At 42.8% G+C, this 22,001-nt stretch overlaps 1 protein-coding gene across 1 annotated transcript in view; it reads right to left on the bottom strand.

Annotated features, from left to right (window-relative positions):
* Positions 1–22,001, bottom strand: part of SHANK2 (SH3 and multiple ankyrin repeat domains 2) — a 556,941-nt gene that overhangs the window by 276,282 nt on the left and 258,658 nt on the right. Inside the window, exon 14 of the mRNA XM_084851942.1 lies at positions 6,912–6,987. Coding sequence (XP_084708068.1) covers positions 6,912–6,987 — 76 coding nt within the window. The remainder of the gene's footprint in view (positions 1–6,911; positions 6,988–22,001) is intronic.

Here is a 22,001-nt window from a genome sequence, read left to right as displayed (position 1 = left end):
AGAGTGAAGTCAAGTGGGCCTTAGGAAGCATTAGTAACAACAAAGCTAGCGGAGATGACAGTATTCCAGCTGAGCTATTTAAAATCCTAAAAGATGATGCTGTTAAAGTGCTGCACTCAATATGCCAACCCATTTGGAACATTCAATAGCGGCCACAAGACTGGAAAAGGTCAGTTTACATTCCAATTCCAAAGAAGGGCAACGCCAAAGGGTGTTCAAACTACCGCACAATTGCGCTCATTTCACATGCCAGCAAGGTGATGCTCAAAATCCTACAAGCTAGGCTTCAGCAGTATGTGAACCGAGAACTACCAGAAGTACAAGCGGGGTTTCGAAGAGGCAGAGGAACTAGAGATCAAATCGCCAACTTTCGCTGGATCATGGAGAAAGCAAGAGAATTCCAGAAAAATGTCTAGTTCTGCTTCATTGACTACGCTAAAGCCTTTGATTGTGTGGATCACAACAAACTGTGGCAAATTCTTAAAGAGATGGGAGTACCAGACCACCTTACCTGTCTCCTGAGAAACCTGTATGATGGTCAAGAAGCAACAGTCAGAACCAGACATGGAACAACCGATTGGTTCAAAATTGGGAAAGGAGTATGACAAGGCTGCATATTTTCGCCCTGCTTATTTAACTTATATGCAGAGTACATCATGAGAAACGGCGAGTTGGATGAATCACAGGTCGAAATTAAGATTGCCGGGAGAATTATCAACAACCTCAGATACACAGACGATACCACCCTAATGGCAGAAAGCGAAGAAGACCCTCTTGTTGAGGGTGAAAGTGGAGAGTGCAAAAGCTGTTTTGAACCTCAACATTAAAAAAACTAAGGTCATGGCACCAGGCCCCATCACGTCCTGGTATATAGAAGGGGAAGAAATGGAAGCAGTGACAGATTTTATTTTCTTGGGCTCCAAGATCACTGCAGACGGTGACTGTAGCCATGAAATTAAAAGACCCTTGCTCCTTGGGAGGAAAGCTATGGCAAACCTAGACAGCATAGTCAGAAGCAGAGACATCACCTTGCCGACAAAGGTCCGTATAATCAAAGCTATGGTTTTCCCAGTAGCAACATATGGCTGTGAGAGCTGGACTATAAGGAAGGCTGAGCGCCAAAGAATTGATGCTTTCGAACTGTGGTGCTGGAGAAGACTCTTATGAGTCCCCTGGACTGCAAGGAGGTCAAATCAGTCAATCCTAAAGGAAATCAACCCTGACTGCTCATTGGAAGAACAGATACTGAAGCTGAAGCTCAAATATTTTGGCCACCTAATGCGAAGAGAAAACTCCCTGGAAAAGACCCTGATGCTGGGAAAGATTGAAGGCAAAAGGAGAAGGGGACGGCAGAGGATGAGATGACTAGATAGCATCACCAATGCAATGAATCTGAACTTGAGCACACTCCGGGAGAGAGCAGAGGACAGGAAGGCCTGGCGTGCTATGGTCCATGGGGTCACAAAGAGTCGGACACAACTTAACGACTGAACAACAACAACAACAACAATGAAGATCTACGGGCTGTATCTAGACTAAGTTAGTTGTACTTAGGTACCACTGAAAATCAACCTATGATAGGGCCAATCTACACATTCTGCTAATTGCACAGGTGTAGCTGAGCCTGGCATTTTTCTTTATTCAGTGAAACTGCGCATTTGGATTGGGACCAGTGATCACCAGAAGGGAAAGATTACCCCCCACACACACACATTTTTCCCAAAGTTCTACACATGCCCCAGAGTCTCTATTGAAGTCAACGGAGAATCTTTTAAATGGATATAATTTGGGGAAGAGGAAGGTTTAATCCTTCGCTTTTGGAATGAGCTGGTCCTGATCCAAATTGGGACCATGTGCAGTTACAGTGAGTAAAGAAAAAATTCAGGCTCAGCTACACCTACACAATTAGCAGAATGTATAGTTTTGCCCTCAGTCATTACATTTATTTCAAAAGCAATTAAGTACAACAAATTTAATCTGGATCCAACCCACTGCATACTGAGTTCTGTATGTGCTGTCTTGTCTTACACAACCACCAGCGCTCATGATAGCAGCAGCTCACTGTCAGTGCAAATACAGCAATAATGCTGCTCACTAATATGGACTCTAAAGTCTTGTTTGATAAAAGAATCCTAAGCAGACTCTCATCTGCAGCTCTTAATAGAGAGAAGGGCTGGTATTTTAAGGAAGACAAGAAGTAATGCTCCTGTTCAGGGTTCCAGGCAGTCAACCATGCCCTTTTCTAGGATACTCCATTCCCCCCCCACACATACACACAGGTTTTCTTTCTCCCCCACCCCAACAGCATTTCATAGTCACTGACCATGCTCAGTCCTCAATGGGCTGTTTTCAGGATTCTCCCACTTAGGTTTTTTTTTTCAAATACAGACGGTTTTTTTGTATTTCTGCAAAATCTAGTCTCCTGATATTTCCATCTTGTATGCGGATGTCACCATTTTGGCTACATAGGGATCCACACTCAGATAAGGAATTTACTCTTAGCAAATTGGATTTTAGTATTTCCAGAGAAAACTAATTATAAACAGATTGTTTTTCAAATATTAGACTGAGTCTAAAAGTCAGCATCCATCTGAAAATATCAAAACTAGGGATGTTGGAGAAATCCGCAATGGTTAAAAATGAGTTTGGACTTCTATGAATCTGACCTGTGGATTCTGCAGCGGACTGGCTTTTTCCAAGTCGCACGGATTCCATGGTCTTGCAGATTAGTTTGTTTACTTTTGGAGGGGATTTGCACAAGTGTGCATTAGCGCAAATGCGCATTTGCAAACAGGAACAAAATTCTCGCATATCCCTTAAAAAAAATAATCCAATTCCATTAATGAGTGGACAATGGAATGAAAGATGCCTGACAACCCATGAAAGACAGACAGAATAAACTGAACAAAATCTGTACATCCCTACACAGAACACACTGCAAAACATAGGCTGAAACATCAAAATAAATGACTTCTTAAAGTAAAAGGCCATAAAAACAGAATAAACATTGTAAGTAATAAAAGGTATAGAAAGCAGTCAGTTTCTCCATATTATCATTAAACAAAAAAAGATTGTATTGAACAAATATATGCTTTTAAGTATTCATTAAAAAGTGGGACAGACATGTGACCATAGAGTTCATCAAGAAGCTCTCCTCCCAACTAATAATACTTTTCTTACAAGCCTAACTTTGCAGGGCTACAGCCGGAAGAATCCAGATAGGTACTACAATACAATGCTTGAAGCAATACAAAGAACCCCTGGTGGGCATTTAAACATTTTTCTGCTGTGAAGGCCTCTAACAAACTCATGCTCCCTGAACACTTGCTGAATGGTAAATGAAAGGAAAAGACTGCATTTCACCAGATAAATAAATATAGAAAAGCTAAGGGTGTTTCCAGACAAAGTTTTTATTGTGCAATCTCACTGCCTCATTCGCAGAATTTTACGGGGGATCCCGATGACGTTGCCTTCAATTTGCAGCCTTTCTGTGTTTTCCTGCTACATCTTCTATCTTCTTTCTGATCAGAAAAACTCCATTAAGGAAGAAAAGATGGAAAGCTGCACAATGTCTTTTGAGTAGAAGCCCTCTATCAGGAAGCACACTTAGTCACATTTAAAAAATCATTAAAATCTGCGTTGCCTTGTAAACACTCCACCATATATACCTTTACAAATATACCGCTGAAGAATTAAGACAACAAAGAGTGCACAAGGGTAAAATCCAACAGTCTAGGCTTCCCTCCCACCCACCTATCTCCTGAGGAGCAACCTCTGGAGCAGATTTGGGGGGTGAGGTGCAGGGGGCAGGAGAGAGAGGAAAAATACATTCTGCAACCATAAGTCCATTCATGCAATGTTGGATGTCACACATGAGCACTGAAGACATTGAAAAAGGAACCTTTAAAAGAAATTACAATCAAATAGTGCTAGGGTAGCCACTTGAACATCACCTCCTCCCCCACAACAAAAAAAAGAGGGCAAAAGAAGACACATATTAGCATAACAGATAGACAGCAGTCTCTGTGAAACCACGGGGCTTCCAGTTACAGGCATAACATGGACATTCCTGTAGCCCCAATAGTAATGGCTTTAAATCAGGGGTGGGAAACTTTTGGCCATCTAGATGTTTTGGCCTACAACTCCCATCTTCCCTCACCATGGGCTATGCTGGCTAGAAATGATGAGAGTTATAGTCCAAAACATCTTGAGGGCCGTAAGTTGCTCGCCTCTGCTTTAAACAAAGTTAGATAAATCCATGTAGATCTACCAACAGTTATTAGCCATGATGGCTAAATGAAAAGGCTGATCCCCTTTTTCCAGTTAACCAGAAACCCCATGCTTACAGAGGGACACTCTAGGCTTTAAAGCTCAAATTTAGTGTGTCAACCCCTTCAGCTTTCATAGAATCATAGAATAGTAGGGTTGGAAGGGGCCTACAAGGCCACCGAGTCCAACCCCCTGTTCAATGCAGGAATCCAAGTCAGAGCATTCCTAACTGTTGGTAGATCTACATGGATTTATCTAACTTCGTTTAAAGCAGAGGCGAGCATCCCTTTCCTTTCTTAGGTCTGCAAATATATCACAACTCTGATTACAGCATCCTTTTCTCTGACTCAACTGGAAGGTTGTGCTATTTGCATAACTGGGAGGGTGCTATTGCACTCATGTCCTGCTTTGTGTTTCCCAAAGGCCACTGTGAGATCAGAATGCTGGATGAGATGGATCTTTGGTTTCATTCAGCATGGCTCTTCTTATGTTCTTATGACTTCTTACTCTTACTGCACTGAGTTTTGCTGTCACAGCTCCCATTTCCTTTTTCCTTTCCAAGTGATGGTGGACTGACAGGGCCTTTGGAAGGATAACTGTATTACAATTTACATCATATCCCCAACCTCTGCATTTTTCAGGCCGTTCCCTGTAATCTAGAGTCCTTACTTCTATGTTAAAATACTTTTTAAAGGCAGCATTTAGATATATTATACTGTATTTGAAATAGTGGAATTTTAAGACTGGAAAGAGACCCAGTTTTAGGGTGCAATCCTATGGGGATAGCCGGCCGCCTCTGAACTCAGAGGCAACTGACTATCCAATGCAGAGCAGGCAGAGCATGGAGGGGATCTTCTCCTTCACGCTCTGCCTACCTTGCATTTGCAGCTACATGGCCAATTTCGGCTGTCTAGCTGGGGTGCCTCGGAGAGCGGGGGGGGGGGCAGACGGCACATAGGAAGCTTTGTAATGGCACTTTCACTGTCCTCTCTACTCCCCACCCCCAGGAACACCCTCTTTTTCCCCACTCCACGCTGCTCTTACGAGCGCAGAGTCAGGGACAAACTGTGCCACCTATGGCATGGCAGCAGAGGGGAGATGGTTTTCTGGGAGAGCTGGCTCTGAGCTCAGTTCCCAGAAAATGAAGAATCCTATGGCTATCTAGCCGCTGCCTAGCGGCCATAGGATTGCACCCTAAATGTATTACTATCTTACTACTGCTTGTATCATGCTTCCCCACTGTGGCAGTTGACCAAAAAGGTATTCCATGACTCTGTATCTATTCTGAGCATATATTTGTTCTGCGACCCCAAAACAATATCTCATTTCCAGTATTTAAAATAACCAACAAATAAAATAAAATGAAAATTCTCTCATACATACAATAATATGAACTGATTGGAGTAAACAGGACTAAATCAAGCCTGCAGAACTTGTGACCCACATCTCCCTCATTCTACAGTAGCCAAGTATGGTGTCACACGAAAGCTCAATATACCTTTTTCGCTTGCCCAGCTAGAATTGCAAACACAATGGGGTTGTCAAAACATTAATCAGGCCAAAATATATCACTGGAGGGCTGCACTCAGCTTGGTGGGTCAGATGTTGTGCAGTTTGAGGGGGATGGATGGAAGAATATCAACATAACAAATGAATAATGGACACAAGAGGTATTTTGAATTAAAATTACATCTGGCAATTTAATAGTATCTCCAAGTGTACTTTGTAATAGTTGCAAATATTGTTGTTATGTGCAAAATGTTGCTGTTGAAAGAGAACGAGATTACAAATGCTTTGTACAGCCAACCTACTTTGAGCAATAATTGCCATAAATGTCACATGTTGCAACTGAACTGCACATACAGTGAGAACTTCAGCTGAATGATAGGTTATCAAAGCAACACCATTAATTTCTACATCATTAACTTAAATAACTGTAAAATCACTCAAGTTTCAGAATTTGAATTATCTTCTCTTGCTTTTATTGTGTGGTTGCCACAACCCAAAAATACACAAAGGAAGTAGTAGGGACAGATCAATGGGACCCTTTAGACAGACTGATGGAATGTCAGCAAAACAAGCATATCAAGCTGCATAGAAATCTGATGGTTTCAAATGGCATTAGGATGCAAGCCTAGGAGAGGAACTGACAGAACAGACAACAAAACAAGGCTGAAAGTGAACGGCAGTTCTCTGACTACCGAGAGAGTAGTACTGTAGGCTCAGCGTTTCTGTCGCTCACATGAACTATCTACAAAAGAGTTACTTTGCTAAATTTCCAAGCTTTCATATATAAGAGACTACCAGGAAAGTAATCCTGCGGACATCATTACTAGAAACTACAGACTGGTACCCCACAAGTGCTTAGCTATTAAGTGCCTGAAGAAGTAAGAGGGATTCTAGGCAAGACAACCTTTATCCAAACAGGACATATTAAAGGACATATTGGGATCATCCTTTGCTCACTTTGGAATGATGTTGGGCCACCTTCTATTCTAGGGAAAAGTGCCATGGAACAAAAACAGAGAGTGGAGGCCACACATAGCTTGAAGACCAAGCCTACACTTGAAAATGAAGATTACTGTTAAGTATGAAAAAAATATGTAATCCTAATATTGTGAAATGAAAGAAAGGCACCTTACCTTGAAGCATCAAAGCTGTCATATGATCCAACAGTATAGTGTCTAAACAATTTCTTTGTTCGATCTGCTCGAGTTTCTGTTCAAAATGAAGACAGAATATGTTTAATAAGAATTTTCTATGGCCAGAAAAATAATAATAATGTGCTCTTGTTTTATAAATTGCCATTAAAAGGGGGGGGGGAGAAAATGCTGTTAATCATCAGTGCTATTTTCCAAATATTTACTATAACTCACTATTATTAAGACTAATGAAGACAAAGAAATGCATTATTTGTAACATTTATACACAATTCTATAATAAGAAATTCCAAGTATTTATTTAAATTAAATGTGCAGTAGGTGAATTCATGGCCTGGCAGCCCTTTCATAACAGATGTCCTTGAGACTGAGGCCAGAACCAGATAACATTTTACCACCACTCACTTCCTGCATGATAGTAGCAAAAATACATCACAGTGTACACCAATGCTAAAGAAAAGTCTTTCATCCTTGTTCATCAAGGGAAGGCGTTTCACGTGTTAACATGAACCACAAATTTTGGATTCATATTACATCTCAAATTTGGCTCTTTGGCTCAGACATATGTAACTATAATTTCTAAGTTTTTACAAGATTAAAATTATCCAGACAGTAATGTATGGCTAATTAGGTCATCAGTTACTTGCATCATATGTTCCTGAGTGTTCACTGTATGTTAGTGAGTGAACATTCAAGTGCATTCAAACCACATACTTTCTCACCCACCATAACTCCCCTTAACCCCACCCCCACTCCTACTCATGCAAGTGATAGGCACTCCACTTCCCCATAGCATCTGGTAAGGACTGAGAACTACTTCTGCTGATTCTGAGAAACGAACACACACACAGAAAATCCCAATTCCAGCACTCAGTATAACCTCAGATATAAATGGCTCCAGCACTGTACACCCATACAGTTTTGACAGATAAGAATAAGAACGCAGGCTACAATAGCTTAAGATTCTTCATTTGGTTTTAACCCATTGTAATGGCCCCAGGCCTGTAACCAAGTCACCTGTAGTTTTAGAGGGGCCTAGAGATCCATAATGCTTTGCTTTGGTTCATTATAAGTGCAATTTCCTTGCTAGTGGGCCTCTGAGCTTGTGAGATGAGCTAAAGGTCAATATCGCCGCCTCAGCACATTCCATGCAAATGAGCTACCGTTTACCTTATCAGGGCCTAGGAAGCGCCTGAGAAGTGAGGCTCTGTTTACAGGTGTTTGTGCTGGGAAAGTTCTGATTGTTTCCCTTCTGAACAAGCACTGTTAGTCTAAACTGGGAAAGTTGCAGATGAACGCTAATTAATGCTTGCTTCTGTCATGCTTCCTCACTGCGAACATGTATGGTATAAAACTCATTTTACCCCTTGGCTCTGGGTTCAGAGAAGCTATCTGATCCAACCATTGGGTATGCCTGTGTGCTGTAAGTACTCAATAATGTCTCCTTGTGAGCAAACCTGGATCCGGCTTATCATTATCTCGGCACCTCCAAACCTTAGCAGCCCACAGCTGGGGCAAAACACCCATTGACTCATTGGTCCATATTTTATCCTGACTCCCTAGTGTGGGGTTTGTCAGGTCCAGGTCCAGTTCCAGCACCAACATCTCCGAGGTCCAGTCAGAAAACAGGTAGATATTGCAAAGCCCTGGCATGCCATCAATATATATTTCAACTTTCCTAACATATTTTCACTCTCTCTCTCCCTCTCTCTCATGTGTGTGCGTGTCTGTGCAAATGCGTGTGTTAGGAAAGTTGGAATATATACTAATGGCATGCTAGGGTTTTGCAATATCTACCTGTTTTCTGACTGAAAACACACACAAACGTGTGCGTGTGTGTGTTTGAACGATTCTGGATAGCAGAGATAGGTGAGCTCACCCACACCAAAAAATTGAGAAATAGCTTGCCTAATTTCCAATCCAATCCAAATTAACATACCCTACACCCTTTTGAGTCCCTTAACTCCCCCTCCCACCCACTAACTCACCCCTCTCACACCATCCCCAAACCTCAACTCACCTCTTCCCTTTAAACCCCCCTCAGAAGCTTGTGCAAGTGGGCATGGCAAGAGGGAAGGAAGGACAAGAAAGAAGAGGCACCACTGAAAACTGGAAGTGGGGCAATAACCGCCTCACAGGGATCCTCTTGCCCCAAGGGTCCCCTATGGGGGTGTTTCCCCCACCAGCACTAATCAAAGAATTTGCAGGTAGACAGAAGTTTGAGAGCCTCCATACACTCCAACCACAATAAACTGTCAGGCAGGCAGAAACTGTGGCTTATCCTAGCCACACAAAGCTGTCACTTGAAGTTGGCAATTGTACATGCTTTGAATACCCCATAATCCCTTGCTGCAAATACTTCCTGCAGCCAGAAGAGGCCTCATGTAGTCAGTAGGGCCCCCATGAAGCTGTCATTTTGGGTTTGGGGAGGAAATTTAATCTAAGCCAGAGAAGAATTTAGGAGCCTCATAATGCTCACCTTGTAACTGAAATGAGCATTACAATCCACTGAAGCTCATATCCAGACCTAGGCCCAGCACGTTTCACTGGCATCTGTCTCTACATGACATACTCTTAATGACCAAAACAAAAACAGAAAAGTTCTCATTCCCTACCAATTATCAAAATGCCTCACTTGCAGCTAGTTGTATAGATCAGGAGTTGCCTCTAAAATGTTTGCTCATACAGTTGATCATTCCTAATTGAACCAGTCAAAGTAGTACACTTCACAAATCTTACAGAGTCAGTTATTCGGTTCTTATTCTTTTAGAGCTGTGAGCCACAGGTAGGAAAATCCTGTCTTGGAATAACACTAAACAACATTCATTGGACATTTTAGCTGTGTTAATTTAAAACGAAGTACCACTATTTATTCTGATATTTCCTGCTCAGAAATTAATCATCTCTATTTTAAAGATGGAATATGAAATAGATTTATTAGTATCCCATTTGTCTACTAAAAGTACACAGAGCGACTTACAATCTAAGTATGAAAAACTGTTCTATTCAAAGTGTTGCAGAAATTTGCAGGTAGGAAACAGACAATTGTTACTCACATTTCACCTAATATAATGGTCAACTTTGATATCTACATTTGTCTCATTATACTTTTAAACTATAGATGCTAGTTATACCGTATTTAAAATGAAGCAACAAAGCTTTTAAAACTTTGTCAAAGCACTGTTTCCCAGTAGTAATGTATGGCTGTGAGAGCTGGACTATAAGGAAGGCGGAGCGCCGAAGAACTGATGCTTTCGAACTGTGGTGCTAGAGAAGACTCTTACGAGTCCCCTGGACTGCAAGGAGGTCAAATCAGTCAATCCTAAAGGAAATGAACCCTGACTGCTCATTGGAAGGACAGATACTGAAGCTGAAGCTCAAATATTTTGGCCACCTAATGCGAAGAGAAAACTCTCTGGAAAAGACCCTGATGCTGGGAAAGACTGAAGGCAAAAGGAGAAGGGGACGGCAGAGGATGAGATGGCTAGATAGTATCACCGATGCAATGAATATGAACTTGAGCACACTCTGGGAGAGAGCGCAGGACAGGAAGGCCTGGCGTGCTATGGTCCATGGGGTCACGAAGAGTTGGACACGACTGAACGACTGAACAACAACAACAAAGCACTGAGTGCAGTAATGTAGCAGTTTAACTATTAGAAGATACAACACAGAAAACAGTCAACTTCTCAACCTGGATAGTTTAAATTAAATCCTTTTAAATGTTTGTTATTAATGTGCCTTAGTTTCAAATGAGCAAAAAAAGATTTAAATGTAGGTTTGGCCTCATACAAATGTAGCAGTGCTGTTCTTTTAGCCATATTCAAGAGATTGGGAATTTGTCCAGCTGGTAACGCTTGGGTATATTATTGTCACATTCCTACATGCCCAGTCAGTCTGAGCTAAGCAGGCTGCTTTGCACAGGCTGTGCAAAAGTATGTTCAATGAAGGAAAACTTTTCAGTGGATCAAAGCAAATCACACAAAATTTGAGAGTACTTTATCTGCTTTCAGTCCATGTCTATTTTTTATCCAAGTCCTCAATATTCATCACAGCCCAAAGCTGAGCAAAAGTCCCCAAATTTGTAAGGCTCCAGGGAGATTTTCTGACTAAGCTCAGGGAAACTCTTGAACGACCAAAGCTCAGGCAGTCAATTTATATCCTTTCTTGAAGCCCTCCCTCAGCCCATATGACTTAGAGCAGGTGTCGAGGCTTTTAAAGACACATAGCCTAGGAGGGAAGGCTACTGCAGTATCTAAAAGGGAGGATACCCAAGCTTTAATTCATTTGAATATGGAAGATTCTTGAGCTCGGTCAGGCACAGTTCCTTTGTTCCCAAGTCTGAGGAGTTTTCCTAGCCTGTGCCCCTTAAGGCAATAGGTCAGGGACTATACCATTCCCTAGACTCTTAAAATCAGCCTTTGCAGACTTTCAGGGCTGTTCCTGTTCCAAGACATTTTGCTGCCTGAGGCAAAAGACAAGATGTCTTTCCCAGCACCACCCATTCCAAGTACAGAAGCCAATCAGACTAGCAGCAGAATCTTACTTCTACACTGGTGGCGGGACAAAGTCCTCCAGCAAACCTGAGGGCAGCAGGCAAATTTAGGAATGCAGAGCAGACCACGCAGCACACACAACTCTTTCCAACACCTCCCTGCCACCTTCTAACATCTGCTGCCTGTGGTGCTTGCCTCACTCTAACTGTAGGGCCAGCCCCGAAGGCTTTTGCACTGCTATGTCTGTAGGGATGTTGCAGGAGTCTGAGGAGGGGTGGAGTCCAGTAGACTCCCCTTCGCTCGGCCTCCCGGACCCCGTTTGTGAAGCTGCCATGCTTACCAGAACCTGGCAGCCACCTGACCCCTCAGTGAGCTGTCATTTTGCAAAACAAATGACAGCTCAGGCTTTTCCAATGGCAGCTGTAAAGGGGCCATTTACAAAACATTACAGGCGTAAATGGTCCATTTACATTACATTTATGCAAAAACCCAAGCCTGGTGGTGTGGATGGAGGTGAATCTGTCCATCTCTATATGTCTGGGCAATGATTAGTGTCCAGGACTTAGACTAGAAATGGATCAATATTTTTAGGAACAGTTGAAAATAAAGAAATATGAAAAAAGTGGATCAGTATACAAGTGCCAACATTATGAGCAGGGAGAGAACCCTTAGAAGAGTAAGATTTTGGGGGAAGAGTTCTTGAAAAAAGCTCATAAATACAAAGCTAATTCTGAATCAAGTCCAGTGGAATTTGTAATCATCATTATAATGTGTGGAGCCACTCAAAGACCAATCTTGAAGGTGAATTAAAGACACTGTATACATTCTGACAAAGCTTGTAAACACTAAAATTATTATTTGAGTCTTCAAAGGAGTCAGCTGCAGCAGCAAACTAGTTTCTAAGGTATGATCTCAGAGTTCTATTATCGTACTGAAAGTGGGTGGGAGGAAAGGCAAAATGCAGTTAGAGGCAACACTGTTCAGCTACCTAACATGCATAAAACAAGTGTTCCATTGCGATAATTTCAGTCTTCTTCCTTAAAGTGCAATTGCAGGACACTATAGATTACCGGGGAGGGGGGGTGTCAAAAAGATGAGGCAGTATCAGTATCGCTCATGCTCAGTATAAAGGATTTTTTTCCCCACTCAACACATTGCAAGAATAGATAAACTTCCTATCACCGTCATCAGAAGAGGTGGCAAAGAGACAAGGGGACCTGAAAATGATTTGTATCCCATAGAAATAGTTCCTGAATAAAATAATCTCTACTATTGGGTGTGGACCAGAAATCACAAGAAGGCCAGAAAACATAAATAATTTAAAGCATTTTAAAAATACCAACAGCAAACATCTCACTGGAAAGTGTTCCTAGTCTTTTAAGTCAACTCACTTCATGTTTAACAGTTTGTCTAAAGAAACCTTGTCAAAACCACCGAGCACCAAGACTAAGGTATCTCTTCTCCAATGTTCCTTTCTTTTCTTTTGTTACATAGCTCTGATACCTCTGAAATCATATAGTTGTCAAGACACTAAATTCCTCCCCTGTTTTTCCCCCTACTACAATTAGTCGTCCTCTTTCTTTCGTCCTTCCTTCAACACTATGGATCTAGAAAGGCCATACTACCCAGCTTCCACTTGGAGCTGGAATTTTCATTTCACATTTTGTAAGAGGCAAAAGTGCAATATGTCTGCATGCAAGTCAATGGACCACTACTGCACCTGCATTGAGTTGGGTTGGATTTGAAAAGATGCTTGAGGGAGAAATGTAACTAGAATTACCTTTGCTACAACCTGTGTCATATTTTGTGTGGGAGAATCTTTGTTTTGCAGAAAATCCCGAAATAACCACTGACAGAAAGTGAGCAGGTGCAGGTGATCAGGGTATAACTTTCACTGCAGCAGTTTTTGTCAGGGTGGACACTGAGCCCATAGAATCCCAGAGTAGTTCTGATTCTGAGGAAGAGCAGTTGCTCCTGGGAGAGGAGCGCGCTCCTCTTTCCCAGGGCCAACAGCTGACGGAGATTCCTCCCACCAGCATTCCTAGTTTAGTTAGCAGTCCAGGGAGTGACCAAGCACAGATAGCAGACTTAGTGGATGCGCGACGCAGACGCAGAGAGCGGTGCCAGATGGAGGGCGCGGAAAGGAGGCGAAGTGCCAGGTTGGCGCGCAAACAACAGCTGCGCCCAGAGGCTCCAAGGGAAAAGGGGAGGGACTCTCCCTAGTCCTTAAGTTCAGGGGTCTGCCAGTAATTCCCTTTCAAACGGGGACCAACTGTTCCAACTTAGGGCATAGGTACTGTGCTGCTCAGATCTAGTTGCAATCGGTATAGTTGTTAAGTTGTAAAAGAAGAATAAAGCTTTGAAAGGAATTCCTTTGTCTGTGTCTGGACTTGGCTACTGGTTTAGACTGAGAGAGACCTCCAAGGAGCCCTCGAAAGCTTTGAGCTCTATTTAACAACCTTAAGAGTCAAACCAGACATTACAATAATTCCGTAGCATGTAGTTGAGAGCTGTCATTTTCTTTTCTTTTTTACTCTAGAGAAATTGTGAACCGCCCAGAGAGCTTCGGCTATTGGACAGTATAGAAAAGAAATAAATAAGTATGCGCAGTCCTTATTTGGATCAGGACCACCATGCACTGGGAGGGGAGGATTAAACCCCTCCCTGTTTGCTTCGTAAAATTGCCACCACCACCCCATGCCAGGATTAAAAACAGAAAAAAGCCTTAATTGATGAAAACGGAGACCTTTTCCTTTTTTAAAAAATCCGGGTGGGGGGAGGGGGATTTTGGCAAGCAAATGCTGTCATGGGGAGGTTTAATCCTCCCCTCCTGGTGTTTGGAGGTCCCAATCTGAATTGAGCCTGCATATACTTACTCTCCCCTTCATGGATCACTGCCTTGTTGTGGTGAAGGGGCTTGCGTAACTCAGTGAAGCCATAAGCTATGCCATGCAGGGCCACCCAAGACGGACAGGTCATGGCAGAGAGTTCTGACAAAATGTGGTCCACTGGAGAAGGAAATGGCAACCCACTCCAGGATTCTTGCCAAGAAAACCCCATGGAACATATCACAAGGCTAAAACATATGACGCCGGAAGATGAGCCCCTCAGGTCGGAAGGTGTCCAATATGCTACTGGGGAAGAGCAGAGGGTATTTCCAAGTACCGCCAGAAAGAGTGAAGCGGCTGGGCCAAAGCCAAAAGGACACTCAGCTGCGGATGTGTCTGGTGGTGAAAAGAAAATCCGATGCTGTAAAGAACAATATAGTTTAGGAACCTGGAATGTCAGATCAATGAATCAAGGTAAGCTGCAGGTGGTCAAACATGAGATGGCAAGATTGAACATCGGCATCTTGGGAATCAGCGAACTAAAATGGACAGGCATGGGCGAATTTAATTCAGGTGACCACTGTATTTACTATTGTGGGCAAGAATCCCTTAGAAGAAATGGAGTAGCACTCATAGTCAACAAAAGGGTGGGAAAAGCAGTACTGGGGTACATTCTTAAAAATGATAGAATGATCTCAGTACGAATCCAAGGCAAACGATTCAACATAACAGTAATTCAAGTCTAGGCCCCAACCACTGATGCCGATGAAGCTGAGGTTGATCGGTTCTATGAAGACCTACAACACCTTCTAGAACTAACACCAAAAAAAGATGTCCTCTTCATCATAGGGGATTGGAATGCTAAAGTAGGAAGTCAAGAAATCACCGGGATAACAGGCAGGCATGGCCTTGGTGTACAAAATGAAGCAGGACAAAGGCTAATAGAGTTTTGCCAAGAGAACACGCTGATCATAGCACAAGAGATGACTCTACACATGGACATCACCAGATGGTCAATATCGAAATCAGATTGATTATGTCCTTTGCAGCCAAAGATGGAGAAGCTCCATACAGTCAGTAAAAACAAGACCTGGAGATGACTGTGGCTCAGATCATGAGCTGCTTCTTGCAAAATTTCGGCTTAAATTGAAGAACGTCAGGAAAACCACTAAACCATTCAGGTATGACCTAAATCATATCCCTTATGAATATACAGTGGAGGTGAGGAATAGATTTCAGGGATTAGGCCTGATAGACAGGGTGCCTGAGGAACTATGGATGGAGGTCCGTAACATTGTTCAGGAGGCAGCAACTCAATCCATTCCGAAGAAAAAGAAATGCAAGAAAGCCAAGTGGCTGTCTGATGAGGCTTTACAAGTAGCTGAGGAAAGAAGGGAAGCGAAAAGCAAGGGAGAAAGGGGAAGATATATCTAACTGAATGCAGAGTTCCAGAGAATAGCAAGGAGAGACAAGAAGGCCTTCTTAAATGAACAATGCAAAGAAATCGAAGAAAACAACAGAATGGGAAAGACTAGAGATCTCTTCAAGAAAATCGGAGATCTCAAGGGAACGTTTTGTGCAAAGACGGGCATGATAAAGGACAAAGAAGGCAGGGACCTAACAGAAGCAGATGAGATTAAGAAGAGGTGGCAAGAATACACAGAAGAACTATACAGGAAAGATCTGAATGTCCCTGATAGCCATGATAGTGCGGTCACTGAACTTGAGCCGGACATCCTCGAGAGTGAAGACAAGTGGGCCTTAGGAAGCATTAGTAACAACAAAGCTAGCGGAGATGACAGTATTCCAGCCAAGTTATTTAAAATCCTAAAAGATGATGCTGTTAAAGTGCTGCATTCAATATGCCAACAAATTTGGAACACTCAACAATGGCCGCAAGACTGGAAAAGGTCAGTTTACATTCCAATTCCAAAGAAGGGCAACGCCAAAGAGTGTTCAAATTACCGCACAATTGCGCTCATTTCACATGCCAGCAAGGTGATGATCAAAATCCTACAAGCTAGGCTTCAGCAGTATGCGAACCGAGAACTACCGGAAGTACAAGCTGGGTTTCGAAGAGGCAGAAGAACTAGAGATCAAATCGCCAACATTCGCTGCATCATGGAGAAAGCAAGAGAATTCCAGAAAAATGTCTAGTTCTGCTTCATTGACTACGCTAAAGCCTTTGATTGTGTGGATCACAACAAACTGTGGCAAATTCTGAAAGTGATGGGAGTACCAGACCACCTTACCTGTCTCCTGAGAAACCTGTACGAGGGTCAAGAAGCAACAGTAAGAACCAGACATGGAACAACCGATTAGTTCAAAATTGGGAAAGGAGTACGACAAGGCTGCATATTGTCACCCTGCTTATTTAACTTATATGCAGAGTACATCATGAGAAATGCCGGGTTGGATGAATCACAGGTCAGAATTAAGATTGCTGGGAGAATTATCAACAACCTCCGATATGCAGACGATACCACCCTAATGGCAGAAAGCAAAGAGGATCTCAAGAGCCTCTTGTTGAGGGTGAAAGAGGAGAGTGCAAAAGCTGGTTTGAAACTCAACATTAAAAAAACGAAGATCATGGCATCTGGCCCCATCGCTTCCTGTCATATAGAAGGGGAAGAAATGGAAGCAGTGACAGATTTTACTTTCTTGGGCTCCAAGATCACCACAGACGGTGGCTGTAGCCATGAAATTAAAAGACGCTTGCTCCTTGGGAGGAAAGCTATGGCAAACCTAGACAGCATAGTAAGAAGCAGAGACATCACCTTGCCGACAAAGGTCCGTCTAATCAAAGCTATGGTTTTCCCAGTAGTAATGTATGGCTGTGAGAGCTGGACTATAAGGAAGGCTGAGCGCCGAAGAATTGATGCTTTCGAACTGTGGTGCTAGAGAAGACTCTTACGAGTCCCCTGGACTGCAAGGAGGTCAAATCAGTCCATCCTAAAGGAAATCAACCCTGAGTGCTCATTGGAAGGACAGATACTGAAGCTGAAGCTCCAGTATTTTGGCCACCTAATGCGAAGAGAAAACTCTCTGGAAAAGACCCTGATGCTGGGAAAGACTGAAGGCAAAAGGAGAAGGGGACGGCAGAGGATGAGATGGCTAGATAGCATCACCGATGCAATGAATATGAACTTGAGCACGCTCCGGGAGAGAGCACAGGACAGGAAGGCCTGGCGTGCTATGGTCCATGGGGTCACGAAGAGTCGGACACGACTGAACGACTGAACAACAACAACATACTTACTCTAGAGTTAAAACAACAACAACAACCCTCAGCTACATGCTATGTAATTAATGTAATGTGTAGTTTCACCCTACAACGCAAAATACACACGATGCTGGGAGATCCAGTATGAATCTCCTGTTGTTGTTTTTTGTGCAGGCTTCGGGTGAAATGCAAGCTACCAACTTGACTGCAATAGGGGCACAGGAGGGTATAGGGAGAGGTAATCCTTTTCTAGTGCAATTTTTGTTTTAATCAAAACCACATTCACAAGCTGTCTTTCCATCCTTGAGATGGGAAAGAATTAGGGGGGACTCCCTCAGGTGGGAAAGCAGCTTGGGAAGTGGTGTGGTGATTTTGATAGCAAAGTTTTCTTGCAGGGACAGGGTTAATCACCCTCTTACCCACCACCATTTCTACAAACTTTGTACACCCTCCCCCCACATTCCTTTTAAAAAAAAAACCTGCCAGATCAATCTTAGATCTTCCAATATCATGTATAGTTTGAACAGGATTGTTGTACAACAGCATAGCTAGAACATATTTGATATAATGATGCTGCACTACACTGCAGGACTGTCAAACTTACATTTCTCTCAATTTCTCGCCCCTGCCGAAACCTGGGGACACCAATGGAAAACATTGCAAGGCTGTTATAAAGCACTCTCTTGCAGCTTCCCACCCACCTTTACTATAAAATATTAACAGTGAACCATAGGACAGGACTATTGTAAGCCACTCTCTCAGCCTCAGACACTCAAGCAGCCATATGTGGGTGACAATGGACTGTCTTTGCATTTGTAGCACAGTTTTTAAAATGTTTATAGAGTTTTTAAGTACAAATTCCACATAAAATAATACTTGTGTTAGAAAATGCATGAATACCTGTCTTTATTTCTACATTTTGTGGGATTTTTGTAGTATTCTATTTTATTGTTATTTTTCCCTTTTTAAATTTTTGAAGAGGAGAAAGCACAAGCTGCTGTCTAATTGCAGCTATGCTAAAATCCTGGATTTTTCTATTGCTCCCTATGAATAGCCGCTGCTTTTGTCTTGTGAGTATCATTCACACGCACGTGCGCTAAAGTCAGTCAGAAAGTAAAAAGGAAGTCCCATCTGCAGACTGTGGAATTGTCAACCTACTTGTTTCTTTGTTTAGGTTTATGTCAAGACATAAATCTTCCCCCATCCCATCTCCCCTTATCGCCAGACTGATGTCACATGACCCCCCTCATCAGCTGACCTGAAATGTACAACACAGTTTTTCACCCTCTCCCTTCTCAATCTTCTACTCTTAAAGCACATGCACAGCAACCTGCTGCACCCTTCTCCACACAACGGGATTGTGAAAAATGGGACATGCACTGTGTTGGCCAAGTATCTTACCAGAATAGGAAGCATCAGACAAAGTAATTCTCAAAATGCATTTGGAATAAGTAACATCTTGAATCTTCCACAGGCAAAAAGCATACCATTCCGTTAGAGAAGGTATGTGTTCAGATTAAAAGGAAATTATATCTAGCTCATCAAAAGGTATCTTAACCATAATACTAGTAATGTTTTCAAACATTTTGCTTCTGTCCTTACAATTTAAACTCTTGTTAAACCTAAAACTGGGGTAATTCACTAGCAATTCCGAAGATAGAACATTTGTTGAAAAGTATTAACTACAGCAATTGACATCCAGAAAGACAACAAACATTTACATTTGTAGAATGTATAGAGGCAATTTACTTAAGAAAATAGTGAGTGCTGGTGATTGTTTCCTTCTTTGGTTTCCCCCTTTCTACCATTTGCACTGCAGTCCATTTTAGCAGCTGTATGCTAGTCACCAAGGAAACTACTGTGGGCTGATCTTTGATTGGATATGTTGCCAGAGTTGTGGGCAAAGTTTAGTGGTTTATTGTGAATAAGAACGCTGCAAATAATATTCATATTTTCTGCTGCTGCAGGAAGCAGAATATTAAGAATCACAATGGGGAGGAATAAATAAGCCTTCCCTCCCCATGCACTGAGTTCCCTGTAAGGATTGCCCCATCATACGCCTGTAATTTAGTAAGAAAAAACAAGATATGAAGCAGTAAGCTACCCATCTAGGGAATGTCTAGTTTGGCCCTAAAAGCTTACAAATACAAAACACATTCTGGAGGATGAGGTGTTCTCAGAACTGCCCAATTCTGAGGGTCTAAATTTACTGGGGCAGGATCTGATCAGCCAGCCCACTCACCTGACCTTTCTCTTTTGGATCAGGACACAAGACTGGTATCAAAGGTCTAAGCTGGGCAGCTTCCAAAGCTCTCAGTGCAGTGTGTGTGAGATACATGACTTTTCCTAGCCAAACTGATTGCTTCAGTTAGGACTCATATGCCAGGATATTGTTCTGCAAATTACATACATATTTTAAAGTTCAAGTCAATCAGCAATCAGTGAACATACACCAACACAGAAGCTGTATTTCTGAGTGCCTAATCTAAAGCATGCAGACTTTATAGCAAATCAGCAATGGAGGACAGGTTGCTTACCTGTAACTATCGAAGCCATGCAGATGGGGAAAACAGTTGAGAAGACTTGATAGAGCTCTCATAACACAGTACCTTTGAGACTTTTGAAAGGGAGCTGTGTGGTCTAGGTAAAATGCCACAGCCTGACAAACATACCATTTATGGAGTGAAATCTCTAGAGTTGAGAATGGGTCTTGAAAGAAAACTGGCAGAGTATGTCTTGGTTGCAGTGGAAGGATGACACCATGTGGGGAAGGCAAGCATATCTGGTCAGAAGACCACCTTTTCTCTATAGAGGGCCAAGTACAGTGAGTCTATCTGAAGAGTGCAGAGTTCAGTTGCATGATGGGCGGATAAGACAGCAATCAGGAAGGCTACTTTCATATTTAAAGTTGTAGGCAGCTTTTGGGTCAAAGGGCTTGGGCATCGATGTGGTTAACTGCGCCAAAGACCTTAACATAGGGAAAAGTGCTGTCTTTGGAGGGTAGCAGTTGGAAAGACAGTTCATGAAATATTTAAAGTGGTACAAGAAAAGAACAGTAAACCACAAGAGTGGTATGCTGAAATTATTGCCAAATAGACCTTGAGGTAGTAAACGACAAGGCCATCTGCCCTGAGAGCTAGCAAAAACTATAGAACAGCCTCCAACAGGAAGCTAACAGGAACAACTCCAACAGCAGATACAAAAGTAGTGAAGTGGGCCCACTTCAGGTCATAGGATCAGCAGGTAAATATCTTCTGTGCCACATCTAGGACTCAGTGGAGGCCCAGCCTGAAGGCAGCGTGAGGTATATTAACCAAACTGTAAGGCAAAGGGACTGCATATTCAGATTATGAACCCACCTATGATATTGAGAGATCAAGCCAAGTGCATGCAGCAACAGGTGGTATGTCCTGTGAGGCAGGGGGAGACTGGTAAACCAAGTTTGCTAGAGCCACCAAGCAGGTGGTCCTGTCTTGCAAGGGCTTCGCAATCATCTTCATTACTGACGGAATCAGGGGAAAGGTATACAGCAATGGCCCCTCCAACCTGTAGAGGAATGTATTCCCCAGCAACGTAGTGTCTTCTCCTGCTCTGCTGAAATAGTGAAATAGTGTGGGCACTGGCGATTTTGAGTGTAGTGAAGTGAACCATTTCCAGCATCCCCCAACAGCAGAAGAGATGATAAAATATCCTTGAAGCTAACATCCACTTATGGGGGCTTGCATGAATAAGGCTCAGGAGATCTATGGATGAGTTGTCCTTCTATGCTTAGTGCACCTCCAGTAGGGATATACACCAATCCCAGAGGGCTAACGACAGGTGCAACACTGTCATGGATTGTGTGTCCCTGTTTGTTCAGGTAAAATATGGTCATGAAGTTGTGACACATGGTCATGTACATGTGTCTGTGGTGATGATACGAAATGGGGATGGCAGTGTAAATGGGAGCCCTTTAAGGCAATTCTCGTGGCTGGCCAACCAAGAAAGAAAACAATGGACCAACTCTGAAAGAAGGAGACAGATGTACTGTAAATCTACATGATATCGAAAAGTGCCAAGAAATCAATGCTGTAGAATTCTCACGCACAGCCTGGGAAACAGGGCAACTGCAGTGATAGCCATCACCATGCGCCAAAGTTTCTGAATGGGGACTGCCAATACAGAGCTCCTTTAGAAGATGTTGTGTCCCATATCAATGAAAGCTGGGATACTGGCAAGTAGGCTTTGCTGGAGATGTAGACCCAGGTGAGCTCTGATGACAGTACAAAATGGGACTTCTCCATGTTGAGGCCCAGGCAATGCAGGACAGCAAAGGTGACCTCAACGTAACATATAAGGTGGGTCTGGGAGGACATGATCAGGAATCAATGGATAATGTTCATAGCAGTGGGGAGAAGAGACACAGCTGGAAGGAGGCTCAAACTGATGGTACAAGGGTGCCTTTAGGTGCCAAGCTATCAGCCACTTGACGGGCTTGCCTTCAAGGGCCTCTCTCAGCTGAGAGGAATAACTGCAGCAAGCCTGC

The sequence above is a fragment of the Heloderma suspectum genome, chromosome 1 (genome assembly GCF_057233095.1).
Source record: "Heloderma suspectum isolate Gila_16-S chromosome 1, 16-S_ref, whole genome shotgun sequence".
Lineage (NCBI taxonomy): Eukaryota > Metazoa > Chordata > Lepidosauria > Squamata > Helodermatidae > Heloderma > Heloderma suspectum.
This window is presented reverse-complemented; position numbering and strand designations above follow the sequence as displayed.